Source organism: Suncus etruscus, chromosome 1, assembly GCF_024139225.1.
Source record: "Suncus etruscus isolate mSunEtr1 chromosome 1, mSunEtr1.pri.cur, whole genome shotgun sequence".
In the NCBI taxonomy this organism is placed as follows: Eukaryota; Metazoa; Chordata; class Mammalia; order Eulipotyphla; family Soricidae; genus Suncus; species Suncus etruscus.
Window position 1 is genome coordinate 63954840 of NC_064848.1, and position 16598 is coordinate 63971437.

Below are 16598 nucleotides of genomic sequence, written 5' to 3' on the forward strand. Positions count from 1 at the left end.
ACCAGAACTTTGCCTTTTATATGTGTCCAATAATTTCTCTCCTGTCAAAAATTGTCTTTAATCAGAGCAGGATACTTGTAGTGGGGATTCTAAATTTCAGTAGCATGGGAAGGAATGGGCATATAGATGGCTAAATAGAAAGGGATCAACTGAGAAGAGGCATGACTAACTGAAAAGATCTGAAATAATTATGAAGATGTCTTGATCCAAACAGGAGACAAAACTCTACTCAATGAGTCCAAGACACTAAGCTTTTCAGTCTGGCAGAATTCCAGACAGTTCCAGGGATAAAAATATTGAGACTTCATCTTCCTTACTGTTGCATTTAAGATAAAAAGTCAGGGTTTGGCCTCCTCTCATATCTTCTTCTGCCTTTTCTGTCTCACAGGTGGATAAGCACAAGGAGCAGCTGGCAGCGATGATGATTACATACCCTTCCACCAACGGAGTATTTGAAGAGACCATCAGTGAAGTATGCGACCTCATCCACCAACATGGAGGACAGGTCTACCTGGATGGGGCCAACATGAATGCCCAGGTGGGCATAATCAGAGAAGTTCTCTTGATTCCTACTAAGAAACAAGTCTTGCTTTCTGATTGGCAGCAATCTTGATATAAAAAAGTAAAATCAGAACAGAGGCTGACTATTTTCGTTGTTGTTATTAATTTTGGGGAGTAAGCACACCGGCAATGCCTGCAAGGGTTACTCCTGGCTTCACACTCAGGAATTACTCTTGGAGGTCCTTGGAGTCCTATGAGATCCTATGGGGTCCCTATGGGATGCAAGGGATTTAATCTGGATTGTATAAGGCAAGCTCCCTACCCTTTGGACTCTTTCTGGCTGTCTTTACTTAAGCCTCCTTGGAATTCTATAACTCACTTTCATGAAGAGGTCAGGGCCGAGAGGGATGTCCCAGAGGGACAGTGATCAAGCAGGGAGTGATCTGTGAACTCTTTCTTGTCTAAAGTGTCACCAGCAAGGTGTCACCCAAATCCGTTCCTGTAGAAAATCAGACCCCTGTTTTGAAAGGAGTAAGTGTTGCCTTTTCCCCTCTTGGCCTTGGATCTCCATTAATCTGGTTGCAGCTTTCTCCATGGGAAACAGCTGTTGGATTCTTTCCCAGGAGAATCTATTCCCTTGCCTTGAGGGTGAAGGAGGTATGTGTGATGTGCTGAGTCTCCTGAGGTGAAGTGTGATGTGATTATCTCTGAGCATCTGGTTTACTTCTTGGTTTGATTTTGTTGTTGTTAAACTATTTTAGACTCTTCTGTCACACAGGTGGATAAGCACAAGAAAGATAAGTTGGTGGCTCTTTTTTGCTTTTTGTTTTTGTTTGTTTGTTTATTTGTTTTTGAGCCACACCAGGAAGTGCTCAGGATTATTTCTGGCTCTGCTCTCATGATCATTTCTGATGGACTCAGGGTACCATATAGACCACTAGGGATCGAACCTGGGAAGGTTGGATGTAAAGCAACTGCCCTACCCACTATACTATCCTCTGGCCCCTCTTTTTTTTTGTTTTAGTTTGCTTCCTTTTGTAGATGTTGCTTAGGAATTGTTTATTGCTTCAATAACAGAAGTGAATTCTTTATCCTTGATCATATTCATAATTAGTCTTGGGGCTGGACATATTGTACAGTAAGTAGGGCTTTTGCCTTGTGCTTTGACCTGGGTTATATCTACAGAATCAAACTGCCAGAAGTGATACATGAGTGCAGAGCCAAACGTAACCACTAAGCATCACTGAATGTGGCTCAAAACAAAACAAAACAAAACAAAACAGAATTAGCCTTAATGTCAAAGTGACAGATAAGCTGACTGGATGCTATTGATGGTTTCTGGACAAATGCCAGCCTATCCCTTGTCTATTTTGGAGGTCCCTCATATATCCTGGGAAGGTACCCTGACAGCCCAGAGGTAAAGCACAAAATATCAAAAGCTAATGTCCCAGAGGGCAGGTAGAACAAGTTGCCATTTAGAAACTTATTCAGTATTTTTTTTTTTTTTTGGTTTTTGGGTCACACCCGGTAGCGCTCAGGGGTCACTCCTGGCTCTACGTTCAGAAATTGCTCCTGGCAGGCTCGGGGGACCATATGGGATGCCGGTATTTGAACCACCAACCTTCTGCATGCAAGGCAAAAGCCTTACCTCCATGCTATCTCTCCGGCCCCCTAAACTTACTCAGTATTTAAGTCTGTATTTTAAAATCTAAATTATGTGAAATAGCCAATTGCTGTGTCCATTAAAACCAGAAGCCACACTGCCTGTGGGTTGTCAGGTTCTGACTGTGGAACTCCTGGTATCAAGGTGGCTTCTGTGAACCACTGGTCCACTTTCCTGCTTCTGCACCCCCCCTTCAGATTCCTGACTCTTGCTTTTGCTTATTACCCTTTGTGGCAGGTGGGACTCTGTCGTCCTGGAGACTTTGGATCTGATGTCTCACACCTAAATCTTCACAAGACCTTCTGCATCCCACATGGAGGTGGTGGTCCTGGCATGGGGCCCATTGGAGTGTGAGTTCTGGGCTGCTGTTTGCAGGAGGGCTGTTGAGACTGAGTTGGAAAGGGTAGCATCCAAAAGCCTCTTTCCTACTAGGAATATAGGTCCTTCCAGCAGCATGAAGTACACATTATACCTTAGTGTGTTATGGGAGTAGATGTGGGCCCTGGAAAGTCCTTTAGAGGATGTCCAAAGGGAGCTATTGTTATGTCAGTTAACCTAAGAATGTGGTTATACTGAGCTCCCAGTTCTTCCTACAGAGCTAGTTAATTCACAGAGCAGTTAACAGAGAATTTCACAGGATTAGTATGAATTAGAATGGGAACGTTAATATTTGGCAATGCTGCTCATAGTTAGAATTTTGAGCAACATTTCTTCCTTTATCTTTGGGCTAGGACACAGGGATTTGATGGGGTTTAATCCTATGGTTTAATCCTAGCTCTGTGTTCAAGAATGACCTCTGGCTGTGCTCAGGAGATTATATTAAATTGCAGGGATTGAATGCAAACATGGGTTGGCCACATGCAAAGCGAGCATCTTTTTTTTTTTTTTTTTTTTTTTTTGGTTTTTGGGCCACACCCGGCGGTGCTCAGGGGTTACTCCTGGCTGTCTGCTCAGAAATAGCTCCTGGCAGGCTCAGGAGACCATATGGGACACCGGGATTCGAACCAACCACCTTTGGTGCTGGGTCGGCTGCTTGCAAGGCAAACGCCGCTGTGCTATCTCTCCGGGCCCCAAAGCGAGCATCTTACCAGCTGTTGTGTATCTCCAGCCCCACTTTTTAAAAGTCAGCTGCTATAATTACATTGACACTGAATAATAATAAAGGATTCAGTAAAAAAGTGATTGTAAGGGGTAGAGTTGCATAAAAAGAAATTGATAAAGGGTCTAAACTTACTTAAACCACACAGTGTGTTTAAGGACCACTCTTGATGGGGGGGGGGTGGGAGTGGGTTGTGTCTCCACATTTTGATGAACCCATGGAATTGCATGGCTGCCTCTGCTTCATTTTCCTCTATTCTTGGAGGAGCCATGGGCCACTGTTGTGCAGTGAACCCCGTTTCCCCTGGGGTGAGAAGAAACAATGCTTCCAGAATATGTGCCTGTAGCCAGAGTTCCTCTGCTGGCAATGGCAGCGAGTGGGAGGATCCAATGTTTGCTTGTCTGTGATGCATCTTTGTGACATCTTTTAAATTTCTACCTAAAAAAATCATATAGGAAGAAGCATCTTGCCCCCTTTCTGCCCAGTCATCCCATCATTTCATTGACACCAAAGGAGGATGTCCAGCCCATGGGCACTGTCAGTGCTGCTCCCTGGGGCTCCAGCTGCATCTTGCCCATTTCCTGGGCATATATCAAGGTGAGGCATCTAATAAAGGGGAGGGGTCAGGAGGGAGTCAAGTTGCAGCCTGCTTTGTTGGCTTAAAAAAATAGAAATCCACAGTCTGACGGATTTTAGGGAAGATTGTTGATGATTGTCTGGGATGAAGTAACCATCCTGTGTGCAGTTGAAATTAATTTCATCTTATTGTGCTATATTAGGCTGTTTCCTTTGGGTCTCCTTGTGGCTTTACTATAAAGGAAATGAACACGACAGATATATTTTTCCAGACAGAGTTCAAGCCCATGAGTCATATGGCTATCCTAGCCATGCCATTTGGTTTCCTGTAGGATTTATATGACTCTTGTGAAACCAGGGCCCATGCTAATCATTCCTCTTGGTTGAGAGCCTGTGGTGCACGTTCTCTTTCTTGATGGTCTGGAGGATAAGATAAAAAGTTGGAGAGGTTTGTGTAAGGGCTGTGTTCCAGAAGCTTTTCATTCTTTAGGGCCCATGGAACTGTATGCCCAGGGGCATTTTAGATTGTCAGAGACCGGCTTCCTTCCTTTGTGTTTCTCCAAAAAGCTACTAGGAACAGAGTTTATTTTTCACAGCTCTCATTTAAACTGGCCTGCCTCCCTCACAGAACTGTGCAGTGAAGAAGAGCATATTTTGTATACTAACTAGCACCCTCCTTAAACAAAGGTAGCTTCTGGTGGAAACAGACAGCAAAACTCATCTCTGTAGAGCATGCAGCAGGCTCTTGGGACCTAGCTGTTAGTTCTGAACAATGTGGTGATGATTGTTTGGAATGAAAACTTTCTGGGAAGCTGAAACCAACAGTCTGATCCTCAGAGACTAAAATTTGCTTTTGTCTATTTGTTTTTGTCATACCTGGCAATGTGCAGGGATTACTTTTGGGGCACTCAGGCATTACTCATAGGGGTATACAGAGGACCACATGGAATACCAGGGATTGCATGCAAGGCAAACACTTTACCCAAGTACTGGCCCAGAGCCTCAGTTTAAAAGGAAATAAAATGGCCTGAAGAAATAGTACAGTGGCCCTATTTGATCCCAGGCACCACATATGGCCTCCTCCAAGACTGGTCATTACTGATAAAGAGTAAGCCCTCAGCACTACTGATGTGACCCAAAAACTAAAGGCAAAAATTTTTCCTTTTAAATATTTGGATACATTCAGTTCTGTGCTCAGAGATCACTCCTAGTGAGTGGGCTAAGGGAACCAGATGGGGTACTAGGGACTGAATCTAGGTCAGGTACATTGCAGGCAAGTGATCTACCTGCTGTACTATCTGACCCTCCAGAAGATTTAATTTATTTTTTACAGAAATGAAGGCCAGGGATATAACTCAGTTAGTGTTCAGTTCCCAGCACTGAAAAGAAAATAAGAATCTCACTATTCCCACAGAATCCTTAGAAGATTCTTCTGCAACCAGCATGCATAGCGTCCACCATTGGTGACTCAAATTCAGCACTTGAGACACAGTTTCAGCCATTAAACTGCTCAGTGACTGTTAAGAAGTTGGCAACTGGGTAGCAAAGCCCAGTGCCTTCTAGCATAAAGGTTCAAAAATTGTAAGCAGATGGGGCACAGCAGTAGGTGTCTGCCTTGCATGTGCTAACCCAGGATAGACCGTGGTTTGATCCCCCAGCATTTCATATGGTTCCCCCAAGCCAGGAGCAATTTCTGAGCACATAGCCAGGAGTAACCCCTGGGTGTCACCAATTGTGGCCCAAAAATGAAAACAAAAATATTATAAGCAAAACTCACAGCCCATTGATAGAAGAGGACCCATTTTTTGCCTGCTCCAACTATACCCTTTTCTAAATTTCTACTCGAGTTTTTCTTGATAATTTTGACCATGTTAACAAAATGTGTCCTCTCCTTACTCTGGTGTCTGGGGGTGTTTTTGGTGTGTTCTGATTACATTGCAATAGTTATGCATTTATCATATTTCATACCGCAGTTGTTCATGAGGGATTCTTTGGGGAGAAAGTGACATTGATTTTATGTGTTTTTCTGGTGATGACATTTAACTCATATGGTCATAGAGACTTACAACCATTAGAGGGCAAAAAGATGGAAACTTGCAAATGGTACATAAGTAATTTTGACTAGGACAGTTGGGAGGTAAACCACACCAAAGGGATTAAGTTGGCACCATGGAGTTCCTGGTAACAAAATAAAGCAAAGCCTCCATTTAGAGTAAGCAAACAAGAGTCCAAAATATGTGTAAAACAATTCTAAGAACAGTCTCTTTTCCTCTTTAGATACCACAGTAGTCATCAATTTGCCCTGTTGAGGAGTTTGTTACCACTATGAGAAATGTAAAATTACATTAAAGTAAAAATATTACAGATTCTTCTAGCCCCAGAGAGAATTGATAGAGGTCCTTTTTCGAGGTTTTGAGCATCTGCGGTTCAGACAGTGGTGTTGGGCTAACTTCCTGTTGTGGATCGGATTTACCTGAGGGTGTCTTTAGTAAGTGGCCTGTTGGGTTCACCTGTTCTGCAGCTGATGACTTTGTTTTTCCCTCTGTTGCAGATGATGGGAGGCAAGGGCTTGAAGCAAGCCACAGAAATTGCTATATTAAATGCCAATTACATGGCAAAGCGGTTAGAAAAACACTACAGAGTCCTTTTTAGAGGTGCCAGAGGCAAGTATCAACTTTGATTCTCTATCACTTTACTTTTTTTCTTGACCAAAAGTTTAACCTAGTAGATTTGGTTTTTGAAATATCTACCAATTTCTTTGAAGTAGAAAGTGGTGGCAAGTTTCTATTTTGTAGCACCGAGAAAAATGCAATAATTGGAAATAACTTTAACGAGAAATTTATATTTTATTTTGGTTCACACCCGGTGATGCTCAGTAGTTTCAGGGGTTACTCCTGGCTATGTGCTCAGAAATTGCTCCTGGTTGACTGATGGAAGGATGGAGGATGAGGTCTTTCTCCTCCAGCTTGGAGCACATGTCTGCCACCCTGTTCAGCCGGCGGTTCTGAGGTGAAGCGGGTAAACAGTTCGCAGACAGTCAGGCTTGTGGAAATATTAGCTTTATTCGTGGACAAGACTGAAGTCCAAAGACTCAGCATCAGTTCCAGCCAAAAGCCCCTCACCTTCCACAGACCCTTGTTTTTATCCCCCAGAATCAGGTACCACCCAATGGTGGGATCAGATACCACCCAATGGTGGAAGCAGAATCAGGTACCACCCTAGAGTGGGGGCAGAATGCCAGGTCACACCCTAGGGTAAGGCACAATCACCGATCAGGATAGGGTCAGTAGCATAATCCATAAAATGTTTACATACACAACAGTTCAGTACCTGGGAGTTGTGCAGCCTCAGAAACTCAGGTAACACATAGTATCTCCCCTAGAATGTCACCCTCCACTTTGTCCTTCTACCTTTGTTCTAGCTCCACTTGTTCCCCAAATCCTCACTTTCCTGGGAGAGAGAGACTTCCTCTTCTTTGTCCTCCTCTGAGATTTCTCCCACTTAGGGATTCTGTCTTTACTTCTGCTATCCCTGAGCCTGGATTCCTGTTTGATGGAACCAGTGTATTCAGCCCTCAGTTCCCATACCTGGGCTCCTGCCAGAGACAGCAAATGAGGGCAACATGCAGCCACACACACACACACACACACACACACACACACACACACACACACACACACACTCACACACACATTACTTCAAAAGAAGAAACAGATGGGGAAGCAAGTGCTTGACTTTTACTTTAGTGTTCAGAAGCCTTTGTTTGCTTTTAAGAACAGGCAAATATGGTGGCTAGAATGATAATATGGTAGGTACAGCACTTGTCTTGCACCCCATTTGATCCCCTGAGTCTGCCAGGAATGACCCCTGAGTGCAGAGCCATTGGGTATGGCCCAAAAACCAGAACCTAAACTAAATAAGTAAAAATAGTTAAATAAATAAGTATAAATATAAATAATTAAAAATAATTAAGTAAATAAACAGGTAAGTCTCCAAGGCTGATACTGATGATTTCTGAGAGGCTGCGCAGAAGGAGGAACCATCATGATTTAGTACGATTTGGGAGTTTGTAATGAAGGGGTTGGGAGTTACTTTGCTCGGATGTAGTTATTAAAACCAAAGAATTTAGTATATGTGTGGCTGAAGCGAGCACGTTTTTTTGTTTTTTTTTTTTTTAATTTTTTTTGGTTTGAGCCACACCAGTGATGCTCAGTGGTTATTCCTGGCTATGCACTCACAAATCACGCCTGGGGGACCATATGGCCGGGGATTGAACCCAGGTCTGTCCTGGGTCAGCCACATGCAAGATAAACGCCCTGGCACTGCCCTATCGCTCTAGCCTCCCCCTCTTAAAAATATTTTAAATAAAAAAAATATTTAACACTAAGAAGATATTCACAAATAGTCCACAAATCTAGGTCTGAACTTGCAGCTCCTCTACCTCTGCCCTCCTGTCTTCTCGCTTCCACAATAAAAAAAATAGTGATGCAGTTTTATTTTTAAATGAGAACAAAATGATTTAAGCAACCTTAGTTTTTTGGTGTCTGTGATCTTTCTGGGGGCAGTACTTAATGCTTATTCCTGGCTCTGCACTTAGAGATCTTGGTGGGCTCCGGGGGAACCATATGGGATACCAGGGATCAAATCTGGTGCAAGTACCTTATTTGCTGCACTATTGTTCCAGCAGCAGCATAATTTGGGGGGGGGGGTTGGGTCATACCCAGCAGTGGTCAGGGGTTATTTCTGACTCTGTGCTCAGAAATCACTCCCAGCAGGCGAGGGGACCATATGGATGCCAGGATTTGAACCACTGTTGGTCCTGAGTTGGCTGCTTGCAAGGCAAATAAATGCTTTACTGCTATGCTATTTCTTCGGTCCCAACATAATTTTTTTGGGGGGGGCTACACTTGGCAGTGTTCAGGGGTTACTCCTGAATCTGCATTCAGTAATTAATTATAGCAGTCTTGGGGGACCATATGGAAGGTCAAGGATGGACCTATGTTGGCCAAATGCAAGACAAGTGCTCTACCTGCTGTACTCTCTAGTCCCTACAACATGATTTTATTTATTTATTATTATTTTTGTTATTGGGCCACAGCTGGTGGCGCTCAGGGGTCACTTACTGGCTCAGTGCTCAGAAATAGCTCCTGGCTGTTTCTGGGGACTATATGGAATGTCAGGGATCTCACCTAGGTTGGCCTCATGCAATGCAAATGCCCTACCCACTGTGCTATCAATCTAGCCCCCATCAACATGATTTTTTTTTTTTTTTTTTTTTTGGTTTTTGGGCCACACCCGGTGGTGTTCAGGGGTTACTCCTGTCTGTCTGCTCAGAAATAGCTCCTGGCAGGCACGGGGGACCATATGGGACACCGGGATTTGAACCAACCACCTTAGGTCCTGGATCGGCTGCTTGCAAGGCAAACGCCGCTGTGCTATCTCTCCGGGCTCAACATGATTTTTTAAAGTTAACTAAAGTCCATAGTTTATTTCTTTTTTTTTTTTTTTTTTTTTTTTTTTGGTTTTTTGGGTCACACCCGTTTGATGCTCAGGGGTTACTCCTGGCTAAGCGCTCAGAAATTGCCCCTGGCTTGGGGGACCATATGGGACGCCGGGGGATTGAACCGTGGTCCTTTCCTTGGCTAGCGCTTGCAAGGCAGACACCTTACCTCCAGCGCCATCACGCCGGCCCCCCATAGTTTATTTCTATTTTCTTGATTACTACTTAATTTTTCATTCTCAGTATCTAGTTGCAGGAACACTTAGCATTACTGAATTACAAAAATGTTTACTTTATTGCTATACTAAAATGAAAATACTTCAAATCATCACAGATTTTTGATTTAAACGTTTTCTGCCTCTCTATCTGCAACCCGTGAAAATTGTACATTCCTACTCAATTGTTATCCCAAAGAGGAGAGTGAAGCTCCACCAGGAAGGAGCAAATAGTACATGGGGAAACAAAGTTACTGGGGGTAACATAAGAGGAAGTACAAGGAGTCTGTAGACTATTTCTCGGTGAACTGTGGACACAGAACTGAATAGCAGGCGAGGACTAACTCAAAGCTTGGAGCATCAATAAACCAACATTTTTGGGCCATGGGGAATCTGACTAGGAACACTCTTTATGGGTTTGTTGTTTTGTTGTTCTTTTGTGAGCCAAACCACAACCAGCAGAATTCCTGGCTTACTCCTAGTTCTGTGCTCAAAGATCACTTCCTGGTGGGGCTCAGTGCTGGAGCTTGAACCAGGGTTAGTTGAGTGCAAGCCAAGTGTCCTACCTGCTGTCTTGTTGATCCCTCCCAAGTCTAATTCCTTTCAGGACAGAGGAGGGCAAATGGAGCCTGCCACACACTCAGCACTAAAATACTAGGCCCGTGCTAGGAAATTCTGAACACAAAAAGATGGATGAAGTTTCCATTTGTTTTGACATTTTACTTCAGAATTAAATAATGACTAACATTTCCCATCCCATGCATAGATTGGTAAGTACAGATTTTATTAACCAATCCCTGTTATTACCCAATCTCAGACTAAATAAAACAAAAAAACTGTCATGTTTTGTTGAATATACAAAAACATTGACGATTAGTATATTGGAACCTCTAAAAGGACTAATGACTATACTTTCTTTGGTATAAAATACGTGTTCTTTTTACTTTTTTCCTATAGATGTGCACTTTATTTAATTTATTTTTAAATTTTATTTTAGGCACTGTGATTTACAATATTGATAATAGCATAGTTTTGTGCAAAAAAATATTCTAACACCATATCTTCCATCATTTGACATGTTTTTAATAATCACATTGTAGTTCCTAATTTCTAATGCCAATATTAGAAGGACCATTGTTCCTACTAATCAAATTTACTTATCAAGGACTCTGGAATTAGGGATAACTATGAAGCAATCAGTTTAATGAACTCCAGGATTATCTTCATGAACTATTCGAGACTTGAAAAAGTCTCAAAAGGAATAGTTCAACAGTTGGGCTTCATTTTGCAAAGCAAGGAAGTGACAAGCAAGAACTGGGTTGGAGAGCTACAGTTAATGATTTTGCTAGAATGAAGAGATTATCTAAGGTAAAATGATGCTTTCAGGAGGGGAGTTTCCTCTGAAGTGGTGTCCAGAGGGAACAAGAGGATCCTTGGCAGTTCTTAGGTGCCAGGGACCACCAGAACTCACCCAGTGCTGCTAATGACTGTACTTTTTTTTTTTTTTTTTTTGGTTTTTGGGCCACACCCAGCGATGCTCAGGGGTTACTCCTGGCTGTCTGCTCAGAAATAGCTCCTGGCAGGCACGGGGGACCATATGGGACACCAGGATTCGAACCAACCACCTTTGGTCCTGGATCGGCTGCTTGCAAGGCAAACACCGCTGTGCTATCTCTCTGGGTCCCAAGAAGTGCACTTTTTTAAATTTATTTTTTTATTATTTTTTTTAATTTTATTTTATTATTATTATTATTATTATTATTTTTTTTTTTTTTGTGGTTTTTGGGTCACACCCGGCAGTACTCAGGGGTTATTCCTGGCTCCAGGCTCAGAAATTGCTCCTGGCAGGCACGGGGGACCATATGGGGCACCGGGATTCCAACCGATGACCTCCTGCATGAAAGGCAAATGCCTTACCTCCATGCTATCTCTCCGGCCCCTTTAAATTTATTTTTAAATTTTATTTTAGGCACTGTGATTTACAATATTCTCTAGGACTATCACTGGCAATGACCAGGGGACCAGACTTGGTTTTCACCTTAACCCCTCAATTATCAATCAATTATCTATCCAACTCCAAATACTACTCTCTCTCTCTCTCTCTCTGTCTGTGTGTGTGTGTGTGTGTATGTATGTATGTATATATGTAGGGGGATGATACTTAAATGCAGCCAGGAATTTAATTCACACTTGAGATGTATGTTGCATTTCTACTGCTGAGCCTCATTCTTGGCCCTAGATGTAACATGTTTTGAAAGAAGGGCCTACACCCTACAATGCTTGTGGGGTCATGTTATGCTGGATATCAAACATGGGCTTCTGGCAGGCAAAACATACTGCAGCCTTTTGATCCATCTCCCTAGCCTCAAGATACATTTTTTTTTTCCAGAGGGATGCACCTGATGGTACCTAGGGGTTACTCTTGGCTCTGTACTCAGGGATCATTCAATGATCTCCCTAATCCCCTTTTTTTAAATGGGGCCAGAAAGATTGTGCAGCAGGTAGTGCTTATATTGCATGAAAATGACCCAGGTTCAAATCCCAGTATCCTGAATTGGTTCCCCAAGCAACACTAGGAGCAATTGAGTGCAGAGCCACGAGTAACCATGTGAGTCCTTCCATCTTTAATATTGATAATGGCATAGTTGCCATTGCCCCCTCCCCATTGGACTGGAGCAATAGTATAGTGGGTATGGTGATGAACACCTACAGGTGTTCATTGTTCTTGTAAGCCAAATTCACTGTGAGATCTAAATGTGATTTAGTGGATTTCGTACCATGTACCCTGTTTTATGTTTTACTTCTATTTAAGAAGTAAATACATTTTTTTTTTTTACCTTAGCCATTTCCAACTTCGTCTGTAAATCCCAGTGATCTTTATGGGTAGACATGCCATTTAGGACTTAACCTCCACATTTATGGCTTGGCAGTGACCTTTCTGAGGACAGAACTCTCTGGTCTCATTCTAGGGAATCAGACATTTTGATTCTTAGTTATGGGCCCTTGAATTGCAACCAAATGTGACTGTTGGAACAATTAGCTAATGAGTTGCATTTCTTTCTTGGCGTTGAATGAAAATATAAGAAAAGCAAGGTCTGACTGGTATCTGTCCTCAAGGAGGATTAAGAGAAGCCATTTTCTGTAATAGAGTCCTGTGTCATCTTTAGCTCCAGAAGATAATTGCCATATGGGAGTGGGGAGGGATTGGAGGGGGGGTTTCTACCTTAGAATCAGGTTTTTATTTTGTTTTTGCTTCTCCATCATTCCATCTCTGTCCTCTCCTTTTCTCCTTGCTTCTTTGAGTAAATTTTTTGTTATTTTCCAGGGGAGTTAAGGGGTTCCCATACTGAGCTCTGGAGTCCCAAGGACTACTTTATATATGACCCAGTGAAAGTCTGGTGGGTTGATCACTACTCTGAATTTAGAGTGATAGTTCAGCAGGTAGGTTTTGCCTTAAACATAGCCCACCTGGGTTTAGTCCCTGGTGTCCATGTGCTCCCCAACACCACTCTTTTTTTTTTTTTTTTTTTTTTTTTGTGGTTTTTGGGTCACACCCGGTAGTGTCAGGGGTTATTCCTGGCTCCAGGCTCAGAAATTGCTCCTGGCAGGCACAGGGGACCATATGAGGCTCCGGGATTTGAACCGATGACCTCCTGCATGAAAGGCAAATGCCTTACCTCCATGCTATCTCTCCGGCCCCCCCAACACCACTCTTAATGAAGAGTGAGCAATAACCCTGAGCATTGCCAAATGTGGCCACTCCCCTAAAACAACAACAACAACAACAATCAATCAATCAATACTTGGGCCTGGTGATGTGGTGCTTCTCAGAACTGTTTGTGCCAATGAGAACTACCACTCAGTAAGGTTTAGACTGTTCCCTGCTCAGTTTTCACAGTTTCTGCTGCTTGCTGCCTGGATGCAGCCTTTGCCCATGAGAGGTTATCTATCTTTGCTCCTTAGGAACTGCGAATAACAATAAAAAGAATAGAAAAACATTTTGGGGATAAGCTTCTAAAAGGCACTGAGTTAATTGCACTCTTTCCAGGGCTGGACTAAAGAAAGATGCCATGGCAGCTGCCTTTAGCATACACTAGAATATGGATTTAGAAAATCACATCTGTACTTCATTATGGAATGGAGCGCTTCCCAGGCACCTCGGCTATGTTGGGGCCTGGGAAATAAAGTTTAGATAAAGTTCCAGATAAATTAGCTGGAACTGTATTGGACTGGGCTTGATGGAGCCTTACTCAGTGCCCTGCCCTCTGCTCAGCAGGCTCTGCTGTCTGTAGCAGGGAGGGGCACTGTTTGTCTTTCTCTTCCCTTTCCCCTCTTTCCTCCTCTCCATCTTCTCCACTAACCCCCTCTCCCTTCTTTTTCTCATCTCTCTTTATGGTCTGGGCTCCAGTGCCATTTGCCTTCTGTGCCCCATTTCCCTTGTGCTCAGCATAGTTGCTAGAGGCTCAGAAAAGAAAGATCGCTGATTAAGGTTGCACCCCAAAATGGGTAGCATAGTTGTGCATTCCAGGATTCAATAGTCAATGAGGACTTAAATATTAATTTCTCAATTTCCCCCTAGAGATTTCAATAGGTCATAATATTTCCACCATGTGTTTTTTTAGTTTACCTGTGGATATGATTTTTTTTTTTCGGGCCACACCCATTTGATGCTCAGGGGTTACTCCTGGCTAAGTGCTCAGAAATTGCCCCTGGCTTGGGGGGACCATATGGGATGCGAGGGTATCGAACCATGGTCCTTCCTTGGCTAGTGCTTGCAAGGCAGACACCTTACCTCTAGCGCCACCTTGCCGGCCCCTGGATATGATTTTTTACTTTCAAATTACAGTTCTTTTTTTGGTTTTGTTTCCATACCTGGCTGTGCTCAGGGGTTATTTCTGTTTCCACACTCAGGAATCACTCCTAACAGTGCTGGGGACCATATGGGATGTGTGTGTGTGGGGGGGGTTGAACCATGGTCAGCCACATGCAAGGCAAGTAGCCTACCTACCTCTTAATATCTCTCAGGCCCCTGACATCACATTTCATAGTCATTTATTCTCCATCATTGTTAATAAAACATGCTATTAACACAGGGACATTGTCATGTCATACTTTGTCAAACAAAGCCTGCCCTTCCATTCTTTTCATCAATACACAAGCTGCAGCACAGTATTATACCTCCAGTATTTCGGGCTGCATGTCAATACACAAGCTGCATGGTACAGCCTTGAGGAGCTTTGTCTTCTCTGTGATTGGTAGCAGAGCCCATGTTTGCTCAGTCAGGAAAGTAGGTTAAGAGGAAGAAGTCCTGGGCCCGGAGAGATAGCACAGCGGTGTTTGCCTTGCAAGCAGCCGATCCAGGACCTAAGGTGGTTGGTTCGAATCCCGGTGTCCCATATGGTCCCCCGTGCCTGCCAGGAGCTATTTCTGAGCAGACAGCCAGGAGTAACCCCTGAGCATCGCTGGGTGTGGCACAAAAACCAAAAAAAAAAAAAAAAAAGAGGAAGAAGTCCATTACTACCTCTTGGATGCACTCTTGGTGCTTTGATTTTGATGACGGTGGTAAGTCAGTAGCTGCCACTGTGCAGATGGTGGCCTGCTGGCAGGCTGTTTAGACCAGAACAAAATGGCTGAATCCCTACAAACATCATATCCTTGTTAGTTCCTTGACATGGATGTTGTATGCTGCATGGTTTACTTTTGTGTGTTGGGGCCACAATTGAGGTACTCAAGGGTTATTTCCCCACCCCCACTCCACTACTGTGCTCAGGTGCCCATGCTGTGCTGGGGATGGGATCTGCCTCTTGTTTGCAAAGTTACAAAGCTCTGTCTCAGCCCTGCACTGCCAGTTTCTTTCTTCTCAGTCAGAAGCCTGAAGGGGAAAAAAATCCTTAAAATCCTCATTTGAACTCTCATATAGAATTGAATATATCTGGTGGATATATGTTTTGTCATACTTATATATGTACAGAAAAAAGTAAATTGATGCTGGGGAGGTAGTGGTTGTGGGGCTGCTGCAATGTCAAAATATCTTTAGTTCTAGAAATATTTTCTGTTAGAGAATCAGGCCTTGATGACATTCTGTCAGCTTTCTGGCTCATGTATATGTAGTGCTAAGGATTGATTGCATTGGCTTTTACTTTTTTATTTTTATGAAGAACAACTAAAGTCTTTTTTTTTAAATGAAGTAATTAAAAAAAATACTGTGTTAATGTAGTAATTCATAATTATAACTGCTCTTAGTGGCTTATTCTGTTACAGAGCTAGAATTTTAGTATAATAATTTTTGGGTGGGCCCGGAGAAGATAGCACAGCGGCGTTTGCCTTGCAAGCAGACGATCCAGGACCTAAGGTGGTTGGTTCGAATCCCGGTGTCCCATATGGTCCCCCGTGCCTGCCAGGAGCTATTTCTGAGCAGACAGCCAGGAGTAACCCCTGAGCATCGCTGGGTGTGGCACAAAAACCAAAAAAAAAAAAAAAAAGAGGAAGAAGTCCATTACTACCTCTTGGATGCACTCTTGGTGCTTTGATTTTGATGACGGTGGTAAGTCAGTAGCTGCCACTGTGCAGATGGTGGCCTGCTGGCAGGCTGTTTAGACCAGAACAAAATGGCTGAATCCCTACAAACATCATATCCTTGTTAGTTCCTTGACATGGATGTTGTATGCTGCATGGTTTACTTTTGTGTGTTGGGGCCACAATTGAGGTACTCAAGGGTTATTTCCCCACCCCCACTCCACTACTGTGCTCAGGTGCCCATGCTGTGCTGGGGATGGGATCTGCCTCTTGTTTGCAAAGTTACAAAGCTCTGTCTCAGCCCTGCACTGCCAGTTTCTTTCTTCTCAGTCAGAAGCCTGAAGGGGAAAAAAATCCTTAAAATCCTCATTTGAACTCTCATATAGAATTGAATATATCTGGTGGATATATGTTTTGTCATACTTATATATGTACAGAAAAAAGTAAATTGATGCTGGGGAGGTAGTGGTTGTGGGGCTGCTGCAATGTCAAAATATCTTTAGTTCTAGAAATATTTTCTGTTAGAGA

The 16598-nt window shown here is 43.1% G+C and overlaps 1 protein-coding gene across 1 annotated transcript in view; it reads left to right on the plus strand.

The window, feature by feature from the left end:
• GLDC (glycine decarboxylase) overlaps positions 1-16598 on the plus strand; it is a 109954-nt gene that overhangs the window by 85374 nt on the left and 7982 nt on the right. Inside the window, exons 18-21 of the mRNA XM_049776121.1 lie at positions 389-538; positions 2402-2514; positions 3719-3860; positions 6391-6502. Of these exons, the coding sequence (XP_049632078.1) occupies positions 389-538; positions 2402-2514; positions 3719-3860; positions 6391-6502 (517 nt within the window). The remainder of the gene's footprint in view (positions 1-388; positions 539-2401; positions 2515-3718; positions 3861-6390; positions 6503-16598) is intronic.